At 34.9% G+C, this 17,148-nt stretch overlaps 1 protein-coding gene across 1 annotated transcript in view; it reads right to left on the bottom strand.

The window, feature by feature from the left end:
- Window positions 1-17,148, bottom strand: part of LOC137404881 (dnaJ homolog subfamily C member 11-like) — a 53,502-nt gene that overhangs the window by 15,755 nt on the left and 20,599 nt on the right. Inside the window, exons 7-9 of the mRNA XM_068091108.1 lie at window positions 9,616-9,680; window positions 4,661-4,889; window positions 1,869-1,988 (exon numbers count right to left, since the gene is read on the bottom strand). Of these exons, the coding sequence (XP_067947209.1) occupies window positions 1,869-1,988; window positions 4,661-4,889; window positions 9,616-9,680 (414 nt within the window). The remainder of the gene's footprint in view (window positions 1-1,868; window positions 1,989-4,660; window positions 4,890-9,615; window positions 9,681-17,148) is intronic.

The following is a 17,148-nucleotide window of genomic DNA, read 5'->3' as shown; positions in this document are numbered from 1 at the left end:
TTCTAAAAACTGGTATCAGAGTTTTTGTTGTTAGTTGTCAAATTCCATAAGTGTGTATTCAGTTCTGTATAGTTTTGTTTACTTCTCTGATTAAATGAAGCCTGGTGGTTGTCGTATTTGGGTTCGAATTCTATTACACACAATCAAATGTATGATTCAATTTTTGTTTCAGCTTTTTTTGTTACTGTCGGTTGATAAATTAGGTATGTTTATGGCGATGCACTTGCTATCTAATACCCATTTGACTTTTTTTGTCTGAAATTGCATTTTTTGTTTGTTTCCGTTGTTTTTATTTGGGGGAGTTTATTGCTCTGTACATTTATTGCGCTCTTCATATTTGGAACACCCGAGTGACTGAACTTCATAGTGTGTTTGTTAAAAATAAAGATATTGCTCAAAAAGTGCTCTTTGTGGAAGTGTTTGGAAGCAATTTGAATGTTTTGTTTCATATGTTGGTTGCAAAATTTGAGGTATATAGGTGGTTGTACCGCACTGTTTTACTTTGTGTAGTGTGTTCTTTGCTTTTGTAGTTGTTTCTGTTGTGTATTGGAGTTGACGATTATAGCCACTTCGGTTTAGTGCGTAGTAATGGTATGGTTGTTTCATTTTGTCAAATTCTTTTTTATGATGAAAGTGTTCTTAGCCAGTTGTTAGTGCTTGTAGGATGTTATCAATGGTTTTTATGTGGTTGGGTCATCTCTACATAATTTGGTGTTTGTTCTTACTTCGCTTGGTAGTAGTACAAGCAGATATATACCAAGTAGTTTGAAGGCTTAGGTTCCATCAAAGCTGCCCTTGGTCACATCAAATGCACATTGTGATTTTGTTCATAGTTCACTTTTAAGAGAAAGTAGGTTCTTTAGCATGCATAACATCGTGCCTTTTTTCTTGGTAATCATGGTTGTTTTGCTGGCAAAATGTTAAGTGCGTTTGCAAAAAATTTAGGAGTTGAAGAAGGGTAAAATACACATAAATCCAATGTGATAAAAGTTTGTTTGCTTTTTCGGGTATGTTTTGAACCATTTTAACACTGCATTTTGTGTTGTTCCATAAAGCATGTTTTTGTAGATTTAGAGGTTTTTGAATTATCTAGTACTCACTCGCTAATTATCCTTATTTCTGATTTTGTTGAGCATAATTGTCTGGATTTGGGTTTGTTTTACTTTAGTTTGTAGCTTTTGAGTTTTATATCGGCTTGTTTTTTATTATTATTGTTTGTTTTTTTTTCCAACCTGCCACGTTCTGTAAAGTTTGTTGGTTCATTTCTATAGTACTTAACCTTTTTGAGATGTTGTTATGAACTAGTCTGTTGTAATCTTGATGTTGATACAAAAGACTAGCCAAACTGCTCCCTATCAAGCAGCCCAAGCCTAACGGGCTAGAGCACCTGACCTGAAAACCACAGGTTGGGGTTTAATTCCCAAAAGGGTAATCAATGACAACAAAAATGGCATCCACAATGAATTTCTTTCTGTCAATGGGCATATCACCAGTTATCGCTTTGCCGCTGAGCTTTGAAATGTTCAGTCAAGGTCTGAGCCAACGTTTGTTGTACAAAGCTCTTACAAAAACACGCACGGCATCTGTGTGCAGTATGACCAGCAGGCTATTGATATTATCCAACACTTATATTATTTAATATTAATGAAAGGTCAGTCTCAGCATCAGTACTCGCTGATGCTTTACGTTTAGACTATTCTACACGCTTTTGTTTTGATGTACGTGTATACAATCTAAATATAGTAATAGAATCAGCTACTCAAAGTCTGAAAGAAAAGGAAATGTAATTGGCTAATAGGACAGAAAACTGACCTGCGTCAACAGTTAGCTAACAAAAAATAATAACTCCAATCAATGAGTCATCCTACCTTATATGTAGTTTGATTCCGAATGAACTATCTATCTTTAAAGTTGTGTTCCATTCCATTTGTCGGGACGGAATAGATTTATGAAAGCTAATTCCTAGGAAGTAGTGGGAGAGAGAAAGGCTAAAAAATGAATTCAAAATGAATGAAAGGAAATTCACCTATACTAAAAACGTATACATGCATTCAGTGAATTGTACATCAAGCTTCATACAACCATTAATAGAAACTCTGCTCACAGTTTAATGTAATTTATGTGATAACACGAATTATACAATGAAATATGTAATAAAATATTCAGTTAACAAGGAATCTTGCATAACATACAGCGGATATTGCACATTGCAATACATTTAGGTGAACTAAAAAAATCAATATTATTTATCAGAAATTCAAAAAACACTGACATTCCTATGAGCTTCGCTTAGAGCAAGTCATTGTATGCCAGGCCAATAGGCCAAATTCCGAAACAAAATTTTTATTTTCAAGCTAAATTGTGGCCTAATTATTAAGCAGATCACGTACTACATGCCTGATTACATAGCTTAGTTCTGATAGAATTGGCATCAACATCGAAACGCTGCAAATTATTTGATCGCTCTGATCACAAAAAAGAACTAGCTGGGTAAATTCCTGAAATAGTTTGTAATAACTATATTTATTACAATTATATTACATCTATTTTAGAAATAGGCATCAATCAAAAGTGATTTTATAATCTCCAACCTTGCTAGAACTGTGGTAGGGCAAAAATTATTATTAGCAGCTACTTGTGTCTGCTGAAGTTATATTGTTTATAAGATTTATTTTACAGCCAGAGGTAAACAAATTCTAAGATTCAATGATCTTAAACACAACTGGGTAGAATTTCAAACGAAAAGATTGTGTAGAAACAAAAAAAGATTTGTCAATTATTACTTTGACAAGTTTATTTCAAACAAACAGTTTCCAAATGAGGCAATAAAAGTATCTTAAATTGAAAACTTGTTAAATTAGGGAAAAATGTCCCACAATTCGGTGTTGTGTTTTTAAAGTTAATGAAAATAATTTATGATCAAAATGCAAATTCCATAATTGAGATAGATACTTTGTATTTTGATTTAAAATTATTTGCCTCTCCGCCTCAATGTTGGTATGTCACAAAAATGCTTCCATTAGTCTGATTAAGATCTATGATTAGACATTAAAATCTGCTGACTAATCACAAGCCTATGACAAGGTTCGCCTACCTAAATGGTTACATACCTAAATGGTCACCTACATAAATGGTCATCAACCTAAATGGTCACCAACATAAATGGTCGCCTACCTAAATGGTCGCCTACCTAAATGGTTGCCTACCTAAATGATCGCCTACCTAAATGGTTGCCTACCTAAATGCACGCCTACCTAAATGATAGCCTTCCTAAATAGTTGCCTACCTAAAAGGTCACCTGTCTAAAAAGTCACCTACCTAAAGGGTTACCTACTTAAAGGGCCGCTTACTTAAAGGGTCACCTACTTGAATTTTCACCTACCTAAATTTTTGCCTACTTGAATGGTCGCTTACCTAAAGGGTCACCTATTTGAAGGCAAAATATTGTCAGCAAGATTATAATCAGTGGGTACAAAGTAGAGGTGGAACGAGACAGGTTTTTTAAGTTCGAGACGAGACTCGAGACACTGTCTTGTAAAAATTCGAGACTCGAGACACGAGACAGTAAAATAATGAGCATTTGGTGATGATTTCACTACACAAGTACTAGCTACTTGGTATATATAAAATTAATAAAACTATTTTTTAATTGAATTTTCACCTGGTGTAAACGATTTAAATACAACATTTTAATAGTGATATGCATGTAGTTTTTGTAAACAAAAGTGACACAAACAGCTCTAAAATACCGAAGTTATATATTCTAAGAATTTTGAGCTTGATTGATCATAATAATTATAAACATATTGCTTTGTACATGTATATTTTTACCATCTATTGAATAGTTCTTACTTTTTAATGTAATGAAACCGATAGCCGTCGCTCTACAAAGAAATACCGCAACTAAAAGAACACACGATAACACTTTCATTCTTATCGTTTCATTAATGTTAAGTGTTGTTTGTGTATTAACTGTAGTATGTGAATTATATTTAAACTGTACTCATGAAATTATATTAATTACTGTATACATGTACATGCACATGTATATTCTTATATTGAGCTAATAAAACGTCATTGTTAACCGAACACGGACTATGGTCGACACCGCCTTTCGTTCGTTTCTCCGTGTCCGGGCAAGTTTTACCGGCGATTGGTAGTATATACGTAAAAGAGGCCCGAATTTTATGAAGGACAGTTGGTGTTTAGACACGATACGATACGACATTTTACCCGCAAGTCTTATTTATTAAATTGTATTATCCGAAGAGTAATTAGATACGACCCATTATCTGTTTTAAGGACACAGAACCGAACTAAAATATAACAGGGCCGTTGTCCGGACTACATGATTAGACTCAGTGGCCAACATAATCAATAGCAACAGGTAGTAACGGACCGGGTATAACTTTAAAGGCAGTTGCCCGCAATCCATTACAATATATGGAGTTGTTGCTACCGCAAGAAGCCATGTTTTGACAACCGTGCTCAGGCGCTTTAGTTCTATTTCCTGTCTCGAGTTTGGCAATAGTTAAGTCGAGACGAGACCGATACGAAACGGTCGATACTCGAGACGTCTCGTGTCTCGTTCCACCTCTAGTACAAAGAACGAAATGTGAAGTTTTATACAGAATGTGCAGATAGTAGGTGAGAAACTCACGAGCCACGCAGGCCGCAGGTAATATTCTGACTAGGTAAGGCTTTAGTGAGATGGAGACCCACTGAGTGGGGAGAAGGACTCGAGTCATGGAACCTCACGCCTGTTTGAACTGACGAAACAACTGAATAAGTCTCCGCTCTGTAGATGAGGCGACAGCGGACCATCTCCATCAGGCCGATGCTACCGGTTATCTCCGACCTCAGCCTCCGTGAAAGCTGCTGACTGTATGCTGTCAATAAGAAATACAACTTAACCATGCAGATATAATTTTATCATCAATTTACGCATCAAGCTATTTGCCCTTTTACGCACAGAGGGGCAACTCCAGCGCGTAAGTGGATGTCAAAGTCATTAGGAAAAAAGCTATTGCCAAAATACTTATGTGTTACATAAGCTGTTACATGTGTTAGCCAGACGCAGTGATACCAGTATTATGGATACCAAAAATAGCCCTAGTATCCTATCTAGTGATAATAGATATCCATTGGTTGCTACGATAAATGCCTGCACTCTTAAGTTTGCATTAGCATTTTCAGAAACTCATTTCATGGTGTCATTTAGAAGAATCTTAAGTCATCAAAAGTTTCGTCTATAACAGTAATGAAAACTGCCTCGTTATCATCTTCTGCGTTGCATAGTTCTTTGATTATTTCAGAATGGCCATGATGATCACGAAACGTTCAGACTTTTTATCCAGCCTTCGACAATATAAAAAATCAACTGTGCTATCCGTGTATCACGTTAGCAACATATATAGTTGGTACCTAGTAAATTGGTGTCAATAACAATATAAGGAGGCATAAATAAATAAATCTTACTATAAACCAAAACACTCAGGAATTAAGAACTTGATGCTGATAAGCTCAAGTAAGCACATCAGAAAAAAAATGGTTTTCATAGTCGCACACTAGTATTAAACACGCTGAATATTTTGGCAGGCTTTCATAGCCTCGTTGCTTCACAAGGTCCCAAATACTTCCTATAAGGAGGCGAATTACATGAACTGAAGCCATACACATACAGCCAATCCTCATTAAAATGAATTAATAGGGCTGGTGGGTGGAGGGCTGGTGGGTGGAGGGCTGGTGGGTGGAGGGCTGGTGGGTGGAGGGCTGGTGGGTGGAGGGCTGGTGGGTGGAGGGCTGGTGGGTGGAGGGCTGGTGGGTGGAGGGCTGGTGGGTGGAGGGCTGGTGGGTGGAGGGCTGGTGGGTGGAGGGCTGGTGGGTGGAGGGCTGGTGGGTGGAGGGCTGGTGGGTGGAGGGCTGGTGGGTGGAGGGCTGGTGGGTGGAGGGCTGGTGGGTGGAGGGCTGGTGGGTGGAGGGCTGGTGGGTGGAGGGCTGGTGGCTAGAGGGTCGTTTACTATCCATTTTAACTGATCTGTCGGCCTATATATACAGGAAAATCGCATTAATACACATATTGGCATTATTGGTATATCGCACAATGGCCTATATACATTGCGCTATATACTGTACACTATACTTTAGTGAATGTTTTTTTTTTCAAAATAGTGACCTTAGTCCTGTAATGGCAGAGCACTTGCTGAAACTTCCATTCACACAAAGTATTACAACTGTTTTTTATTTATTGAATATTAAATAAATTACTCATTCAAACTTATGTTGTGATCTTTTAACAAATTGATAAATAAATAAAATAAATTTTATCAACATGAAAGTTGCATAGCATGCAAATGTTGTGAGTGATTTATTTAAATGCCTTTAATAGACATTTAATAATTTTCTAAATTTTAATAAATAATCATTATAAACTGATTATCAATTCTTTGAATGTAAGTGCACTCTAACTACACCAACCAGGTCAAAAGTTGTCCATCCCATCCTATACACAGACTAACAGGTCATTTTAGTATTCATAGCACATGTTTTCATCACAAACTGTCCATACTAACTGTGTACACTGATGATGTAACACAAAGGAGATCACTACGTCATGACGCTATGATCCCAAAGCTCTGTCAATTACAAATTCTTAGAACATCAGAAACTGTAGTAAGCGTGATAAAGATTTACTATTCCAAGTGCTACGAATGACAAGCCCTCCTGCAGACTATGAGTTGCATCAATGAATTGTGATACACGCTGGTCCCAAAGGAACAACAGTCGGCGGGTGGACATGGCAGACACACGCGCGAGGATGCATGCTCAAATGGTCCAATCAGAATGTTAGTTTTCCCTTGATCACATAAAAACACTAGATAATGATGTAATGTATATAAATAAATCCCATTCTGTCATTGCACGCCTCTGTCTGTTAGGATGTGTAAACGCCATTCATTTCCACTTTTGTAGACTGATTTTGTCCAAACCAGGATGCTAAGAATATGTGGTTTCAAAACTCTGTCTGGTTTTTGGAGAATGGGCCTCTTAAAAACCCACCTGACTAAAAGCTCAATAATGCACCTTCACATGTATCAAGGAGAATTAATACTAATACTACTAATACTAATTAATACTACTATTAACTATTCTCATTGAATAACTCTATGGATCATTGTCATGGAAGTAGTGTAGCAATTTGCATTGAAGATGTGCCCATAGACGCTTGACGCAGGCAATCTGATTGGACTATGCTGAGCTTGAAGGTTGACTTGCAACAAAATTCACATTACAGTTATTTGGTGTCAAAAGATTCACCATGTTTTACTCTGTTGTGTTGCCTTTGCAAAATATATGGAAATGTGATTACAAGTTCTTAAAAGTTCAAAAACGAACAGTTCATCGAGGGCATCACGAAAACGCCATAAATTAGAATCCCTTTCCAAAACGGCTCAAATGGGACGTAGATGAACACAGATGGCTTCTGTTTACACTTTCATACAACCTCATTCGTCGAAATAAATAAATAATTTCACAAATATACTTCGCGCATTCAATAAAACCATGTCTATTGTCTTTACGCGTCTATTTGATCATCATTGTAATGCTGTCACTTTGAGCACTGATATCTTAAAACCTTCCAAAAAAATTTGTTTAATTTTTCAAACTTAGCTTGAAGGATTGCATATCACCCTCTCATAGACATGATGAGCCTGTTGGTCACCTGTGATTGTCGAAAAATGCTGCAGAAATTATTCGAGCTGTTTGGCAGGAAGTATGGGTCACATGATCAGATTACGACTCGACGATTAGACCAAGCCGAAACAAAACTGTAAGGTAGCGAGCATCTATATTTGATACAGAGTTTTAAGTAAAACCTAAAGTGTTTGTCCAAAACTGGACTACAAGATGTTTTATATTGAGCCTTTTATTGTCCTTTAATTCACGTGATAACATCCCGTGTCAAAACCATAACCAAAATGTTCGAGAACGTTATCAAAACAAAGAGATTCCAATCTACGGCGTTTTCGTGATCGCTGCGATTAACTGTTCATTTTTGAGCTTTTAAGAACTTGTAATCACATTTGCACATATTTTGGACCTACAACACAGCAAAGTAAGACATGGTGAATCTTTTAACCCTTTCGCTGCCAAAGACGCATTTATGCGTTTTCTAGAGTCGAGTGCCACACACGTATTTTTGCGACTTTCCCAGCAATTGCGTTGTAACTTAATTTTATTATTTGTTGACAACATAACCCACAGTTTTTAGGACTTTTATGAAATTGACAGTGTTGTCCGAAGATTTCTCTGTAAAATTACCCTAAAACAACGAAGCAATTTCAAATTTTTGCTTGAGAATTTCCAAACTGAAAACGAACATTTTTTGCGTACGTTTTGTTAAGTACCACGCGAGTCAGAAAACAGGTAATTAGTTATGTTGATGACATTATAGCCAATTCAGATTCAGATTTTTGTGATTATAAAGATAATTAAAGTAGCAGCATTGACTGACTCTGATAGTGGTAGAAGTAATAGTTTTGTAAGAGTAAGGAACATTGTGGAGGATCGTCTTAGCTTCGCAGCGATCGTAGCTTCACATAGCTTTATCATCGCACAATGTATAGATACATTAAATTTTTTGCATATCAATGTTGGTTAAATGTTTGCAAAATAAAATATGTAAAAAAAGATTTTAGTTAGTTTGAAATTGAAAAAATATTGTATAAATATCATGAAGCAATATCGGCAATTTTCGGTAAAATGGCTGGCACTAAGCCGATAGCCGAATTTGTACATGGTTGGCAGTGAAAGGATTAATACCAAATAACCGTAATGTGAATTTTGTTGCAAGTCAACCTTTAATGCTAGTATCAAATACATTCGAAGCACACAGATTCCAAGTATGAACTAAGCAATGCATGCATTCAGAGGTAGAGGTGGGGTACAGACACACAGCCTAGCTTACTCTAACCTAAACTAGGTGAAACCTAAACTAACCTACTATGTATTTGTATTATCGTTATAATTTATACATTTTGTCTAACTAGTACCCTGGCAAACTCGCGCATCTCGAGAGATTGTCATGAGTAATCAGTATGTGTATAATTATCCCATGAAGCATGTAGGCGGCTGAGTAGCGTAGTGGTTAGCGCGCCGGTCTATAAAACGGACAGACTGAATTAAAAACCTGTGTGAAACTGCTTATGGAACTGCTCCATGTTGAAAATCTGAACATGGTATGTTGGAAATTACGTAAAGCTTAGACTTGAACACTCATTCATTTCTTACATGATCAAGGAAATTTTTGTATCTTGAGGTGATTGTAAAGGTTTGAATGCGTTTCTGAAAGTTATAGGTAATAAAAATGGTCCAATATAAACAAGCTCTTTTTTACTCATGTAGAGCGCAACTTTCAAACATGTTCAACGTTTTCTTATTCAAAGGCAAATTTGGTGAATTTTAGACATGATGACCTGATGGCCTGATGACCTGATGACCTGATGACCTGATGACAAAACGACTATAATGTTTCCCAAACACGAATTTAGCAGTAAGTCTACATTTTGTCAAGTTGAATGACTTCCAGCAAATATTAACAGTGTTTTAACTTACAACAAGTTCCACCTGGAATGAGAAGGTCCTGAACTGAATCGCACGTCACTCCAACACTCGCCGTGCTACAAGCCATAATACATATATACAACAGGCAGAGCACGGATTACACGGAATCAATATATACAGTTTATATAGCAGTATAAATAAAAAATATATATCAAATAAACAGGATCATAATCAGAAAATCAGCAAATATTCTGTCGTCATGGGGACTGCACAGCTGAAGATCATTTCCTTTTACCAAGATAATTAGCCTTACAAAATAGCACCACAGGGTACTCTGGTCCTATAGATGAGATCTGAGGTAGCAGCCTGATTTCCTTCTGCTCACAGCATGAGGACATGTACTGCTGTTACATGACACACCTGAGCAGGTCTCCAACTTGACACTTATGTGTGGAAAAAAAGGTTTTCTTATTTGTTCATTGAACACACCAACTGTCTACTGAGTGACAGAATAAGAAAGCTATGATTTTATGAGCCAGTGTGAAAGAAAAAAATGTGTCACCTATTGCTCTTTAGATGGTCAGCTAGTCATAAAAAACACACATTTTTTTCTAGAACTGATAGAAAAAACTGAGTTTTGGCAGCTGAAAATGTAATAATAATATCCAAGCTAATCTCACATCTATATTTATAAATATCTATCTATATTTATAAATATTTATATATTTTTACAAACATATATATATTTTTACAAATACAGTTCCACCTCGATATACGAGCTTAATGCATTCTGGGACTGAACTCGTATGCCAATTTACTCATACCTCCAGGCACTATTTCCTATATGACAATATAGGAAAATACTCAACTAAATACAAATTAATGCGTTATCATATTATGAAAAAACACATAAAACAGAATATTACGGTTGAAAAATGTGTTTTCAAATGTTGTTATTCAGTATATATGCTAACAAAGTACCAAATACATACTTAGTTGTTAAAATCAGCAATAAAATGTAACACTAATATGTATACTACAGTAGGTTTTTACCTTCGAAACAGAAGTAGTGACTAACAGCGATCTGAGAGAGACTTGAAAGCAACACAATCGGTACACTAAACTTTTGTGACACTACGTAACAGAGACTTTGAATTTAACTCAAATGAATTTAGCTTGTTAAACGTACACTTGAAGCTAAGTTTCAATTTTTTCTCAACTTGCATTAATTTTATCGTCTTTATTTTATATTACCTGTTTCCGGCTTAGTGCCCTTTGTCTCGCGTTCACTATAATTTTTAGCCGACATCTTGAAAACTTTTTTAATTGATTCAATGAGAAAGACCGAGCGACGCTGTTCTCAAAAGAGACCTCTCGCACACTTGGCCATATAGTGGCCATCGAGAACTGGCTCGTATCATCGTATATCAAGGATTATTCATGTCTCAAGGCTGAAACTTGGTCGAAATTTTGCTCGTATCTCAATTTCTCATATATCGAGGCACTCATATGCCGAGATATGACTGTATATGTATACATTTACAAATATATGAATATATATTTACAAATATATATTCATAAATATCTACATATTTATGAATATACATTTACAAATATATATTCATAAACATCTACATATTTAGGAATATATATTTGTAAATATATATTCATAAATATGTAGATGTTTATGAATATATATTTGTAAATATATATTCATAAATATGTAGATATTTATGAATATATATTTGTAAATATATATTCATAAATATGTAGATATTTATGAATATATATTTGTAAATATATATTCATAAATATGTAGATATTTATGAATATATATTTGTAAATGTATATTCATAAATATGTAGATATTTATGAATATATATTTTTAAATATATATTCATAAATATCTATATATATTTACAAATATATATTCATAAATATCTACATATTTATGAATATACATTTACAAATATATATTCATAAATATCTACATATTTATGAATATATATTTATAAATATATATTCATAAATATTTACATATTTATGAATATATATTTATAAATATACATATATGTATATTTATATATATACATAAAGTATATTTAAATATACTTTTTAAATTCCCAATCTAAATATATAAATATATTTTTATGGTTATTTATTTATACATGTAGTACACATTTATATAAATATTTATTTACAAATATATATTTATAAACATCTATACACACCTATTTATGAATATACATATATTTATCATAAATACATATATATTTACTAGCAAATATATATATACATTTTAAAAAAATTATAATTATATATAAAGATATTTTAACATTTTCCTGTTTATACAGTATATGTTAACATGATAAAAGTTATTACATATATTAGTTATGTATTTATAAATTTATTTATATAGATGCATAAATGCTCAAATTTTTATGTATATGCGTAATATGAATTCTGAACTTTGCATGTGTATTTGTACATTATAAATTCAGACCACACACTTATCAAGTTTTTACCCCTCTTAACATAAAATTAGAATTAGTTTATCCCACTCATACACAAATAATATATTGTCATATTTTGTAAGACGTGTCAGGACTCCAACAGTCACTCAAGTTGGTTTTTTTCACGAGTTGTTAGTTTATATATAAGAGTGGCACACAACATGTCAGGTTTTAATAGCTCAGCCATATATCTGCAGGTTAGACTGTCCAAAAGCCTTCTATATAATATATATGAATGTATATAGAATGTTTTTTGGAATATCTATATATATAGGAACCGCCTTCACAAAAATATTACTAAGTAAAGCTTGTAGCAGTCTTAAGATTACTCAAGTGAATACATGCTACATGGCTATTGATTGACAAGCTTGTCTGTAACAGGAATAGTTCTTTAATTGAGGGTGTTACAACTGAAGACAGCGAGAGTGGAAATTCAAGAGCATGCCGATCGCTCAAGAATATAACTGTATTCTTCACGTCATCGTCATCGGGTGCGAGCTTTGCAAAGCTCATGACCGATACTCTTCAGCTTCATTTCAATACAACAGATGAAACCATCTGGTTCCTGTTTATTAATCAATGTTGGATATTTGCATTTTAAATTCATTGTATCTACTGTTTGAAGTTCAAAACTCATTACAACTCGACAGTTAGCGAACTCTGATGTGAGAGACACTCAAAGCTGATGGAGACAGCGGTTTAGTTCTCCTAAAAGCGAGGTAACGATGTCCAAAGCAAGGATGTTTAAGCAGGGATACACTGGAGCTGACACAAGCAATGACTCGGAGGTATATTTGTTGTAGAGATGAAGTTTACATATTCATTGTCAAATTGCTTTTTCAGAAAATTGAATTCTCCAATGGAGATTGCACTCTGTCAGCTGTGCCATTTAATAGAGGTATCACATCAGTATTTGATATTTTAATAGAACTCTGCCTATAATCATTAGAGCTTTACGATTTCCAAAAGCAACTATTTATAGATGATTCGTGATAATAAAATCGTGATATAACTATTACGTCAAAAACTTGTAACTTTTGTTAATATTTATTTCTATATTTAATTCAAAAAGAAACTGTTTAGCGATCATGATAATTATAAACATTTATTTAATGAATGGCCGTGTGCATGGAAGGCCGTGGAACGAGCATATTATAAGACTAGAAAGCTCAGGCGTTTTAGTCCCAGCATCGCTCAGTCTGAAAATCGTCGATGAGATAAATCGCCATTACATTATTTTTATCGTTTATACGATTGGCTATATCTCGTTAAATGGTGGTGATTTTCCAATCGTCTACCTTCAAAATCAGCTTTTGAGTTGGCCTTACTACCAAAGGGCAGAGCCAACCCAGTCGCAGGAGCCATAATAGACGCAGCAGATTTGAACCCAGATAGAGCACCTGGAGGTCTGTCATTGTGCAGTTTACTGTACGCTCATTGCAGGTCGAACTAAAAAGCAGCCCATGTGATCATGAATAAATTTGGACACACTAAACTCTCTGGAATGCATTTTAAGTATTTTTATTTAACACCATTCTGCAATACTATTTATGAACTATCCATGATTGTTTTGCGATTAAATAACCAATCATTATATTTTAGTTGCTCTGTGGGTTGAAAAAAAGTTGTGAGTCTCTAAAATGCGATGGTCTAGAAGAAGAAACATGTGGCCCAGTCTATGCCTTCGCAACGATAAACATTATCGCAGCGCTCATCATCGTCTTCAATATTGGGCATATCGTGGCAGTAAAAAATACTGCTGGCCTGCTCAATACTGACCATGGTCACAGTGTTCTTTGGTGAGCTCAAGATTACTAACTTACTAGGCCAGGTATTAATAAAACACAGAGAGTCTTCAGGTCGCTATGATCTGGACTTTCATACATTAGTCACTCGTTATTTATTCATACGTTTACTCTCAATTTCCAGTTTCTCGCAATTCTCTAATTCTCATGTACATGTATGTAAAACCTGTTGTTTCCAACAATTTTCTATGATATATTTTAGAAAAGGTTTCTAGCATCGACACATCAAATACGTTGAGACAAGTTTCTCCTTTAACTTTACATCATTATGTCGAAAAAATTGATAAGCAGGGATGATCATAGGTCAAACTTGCCGCTAGCAATGCGACTGGCATGGTTGTCTTAGGTTATTTTTAGCACTGGCTGTGGTGACTACCACAGCCAAATTTATGTTTGTGGGTTCTGTGTCCATAAAGACAAAGGAACTAACACTATCGTGACACCTACACCATCAGTTTGACCTATATGAGCCAACATTGACAAAACTTAGGTTGAGAGAGTTAGAAAGCACATGGCAAAACTGCTGTGGTTATACACAACAAATTGTAAATAGCATCCCGCGTAATATCCAACCTTGAGCATGGGAAAGTCTTTATATATTCAAATGATTGAGTGTTATGTTTGAGAAAAACAAAGAGTTGTGTCCAGAAGTAGAGTAAGTTTTTTTCAAATAAAGCACCCAACAGGTAAAAAATCACTACCTTTTTTCAAACATAAGCTAATTTGAAAGAGAGTTTGAATTTAAGTTAGACCAACTTCTATGCCACTAGCCACAAAAAAGGACCTGTAGATGGGCTGGGAAAGAGCTTTGAAATGACTGTAAGACAAAATATCCTTGGTAGAGCTACTATAAAAGATGCAGATTCATTCAATGTTCACTATCAGAGACAACCATAATTGTCATCAAGCCTGAAGAAATTCTTTAAAAAGAAGCCTTTCCAAACCCAAAGTGGAAGAGTGTTTTAGGACTAAAGGAAACTCGACAAATTCATTGTGTGCAAAAGGTGCATGTCAAAAAAACTGAGTGTTAGCTGTGTCCATCAAAAGTGTAAACCTGGAAAATAGAACCACAAAAACCAGTCTTTTTGTGATGTTTCGTTATACATGCCCTAAATGGGCTTTCATGACTTCAAGATTTGGCCAAATTAGGCAACACTAGCTTCTTCTTGTTCAGAATATTATGCTCTTTCAGATGGAACAGTTCAAAATTGTATACCTTTAAACACAGAAATAGAATTTAGCAAAAATCTCTCTGTCTGTCATGTCATAAATGAAGGATATGCCTATTTATTACAGTGTTGCCATATTCGATTTCTGCCTCGGACTGAATGCCCTCATCTACTCAAACTGCCCAATGCAAAATCGACTGAGAAAATCTCAGATGCTCTGTACAATCAGCACGTCTGTAGCCTTCACATTTGTCGCACTATCTGTCTTTTGTTTGTTTGCCATCGCTATGGAGCGGTTGAGGGCGGTCAGACAGTTTACCCACAGACCAAAAGCTAAAGCAACTGGTCGCAGGCACCGGTGAGTGTAAAGATGTCAGAACAGGTTCAAATGCAAATCCTAATGATGAAAATTAGATGATATTCAAATTGGAATTTAAAGCCAAAAAAAGAAAAGAAACGAACGCACAAAGTTAGGTTAGCTAGGTTAGACATGCTGCACCTCTTTAAATGTTAGCTTAGAGAAATATAAACCTTGTATATTGCTAAATCCTAGAAAGCTGTCAAAAATCTAAATCATTATAATTCCATAAGTCAACATTTTTCAACTAATTCCAATTTTCTGCTGCAATCAAACAGCAAGTCATAAATTGACTGCTTTTCGTTTGAAGATAAGCCAAGTGGACACAATTTGTAAACTAAATGAAATTAATAAACTTGTACAAAATTGGAAATAAATGCTAATATGGAAACTTCAACGTTGAAAATTTTTTGCCTAAAATAATCAGCCACAATGAAAATGTGTCCGCTTTTTTACTTAGCGCCATCTGACATATACTTTACTAAAATCGTTTTTTGACCTTCATGTAGCCTGCATATCAAAGGGAAATAAACATTCTTTGCCAATGCAAACAATACCATTTCCAACAAGAATGGCAATGTAAACTAAAATAACAGACAAAAGATGGATATCTCAAAACTATAAAAACTCTTGCAGAATTCATTAATTAAAATTCTTTTAAAGATGTAGTTGCATCAAAATTTAAGTTGATCTTAAAAGAAAGCATTTTTTTTCTCTATCAGTTGATATGTTGTTTGTTGTGTTACGCGATCGCATTGCCAAGATATTTTAAGATTAAAACCGAAAAAATCTGATTGCCGTAAAAACGCTCAGGCCACAAAAACGTGCCCAGCCTCGCCAAAAATGATGTCACGCGTTTGGCAACCTGTCTCTATCTCTCGTATTCACATCGGCTATTTGCGATAAAAGTCTAGTCTTACGCGGCTCTATTGGCATATATCTTATTTTGTATTTGCTCATGTTGGCTAAAATAAAATTTTAAATCCTGCTACAGATGCATTATTATGAATGTTTAAAAGGTCTCAAATAACGAAAATTGAAAATTTGTTCTACTCACTTTCTCCAAATGTTGTGTAAACATTTGGGTACCGACTACCAATTCTACCGGTCTACGGTAATTCTGTCAAGTCACTTTATGTAGAACGCGGTCTTTGTATCAGCACAGTTCTGCAGCTACCCATATAAACGATATACAGCCTCCCATAAGCCCCGCCCACATTATGTCGCCTATTACCTATTGCCTACGTACTAGTTTCTTACTAGTATTCTTACCGAATACTAAATAATTGAAATAAGCAAGCCACCTCTTTGAAAAGAATATAGACAGGGATAGAGTTTTAAGGATGAGAAGTCTGCTGCAAACTGGATTTGAACTCACATTCTCCAGTTCTGCGGACACCCATATACCATATCCGATTCACTACAATATTCTGCAAATCATGTTTTGCATTATCTTCAACAATATTATTTTATTATATAATTTTTACAAGCAAAAATATTTTCATCTCGGCATAAAGCTTTTATTAAAAATATTCATCAAGTCGTGGCCACTCACATAGTATTAGCTGATACAATAAGACAAATTCATCTACTGCAACAAACTCAAACAAAACATCATCCAGCACGCATTCAAGTCTCGCTTTCTCCTTTATGGCAGTTTCCACACAATGACAAAGCTTCTTCGGCTGGTGGGACGACATAAACATTCTGTAATCAGTAAAACAAGTAAATGTAAACAA

Source organism: Watersipora subatra, chromosome 9, assembly GCF_963576615.1.
Source record: "Watersipora subatra chromosome 9, tzWatSuba1.1, whole genome shotgun sequence".
Taxonomy (NCBI): domain Eukaryota; kingdom Metazoa; phylum Bryozoa; class Gymnolaemata; order Cheilostomatida; family Watersiporidae; genus Watersipora; species Watersipora subatra.
Note: the sequence above shows the minus strand (reverse complement) of the source record. Positions and strands in the feature narration are given on the sequence as shown.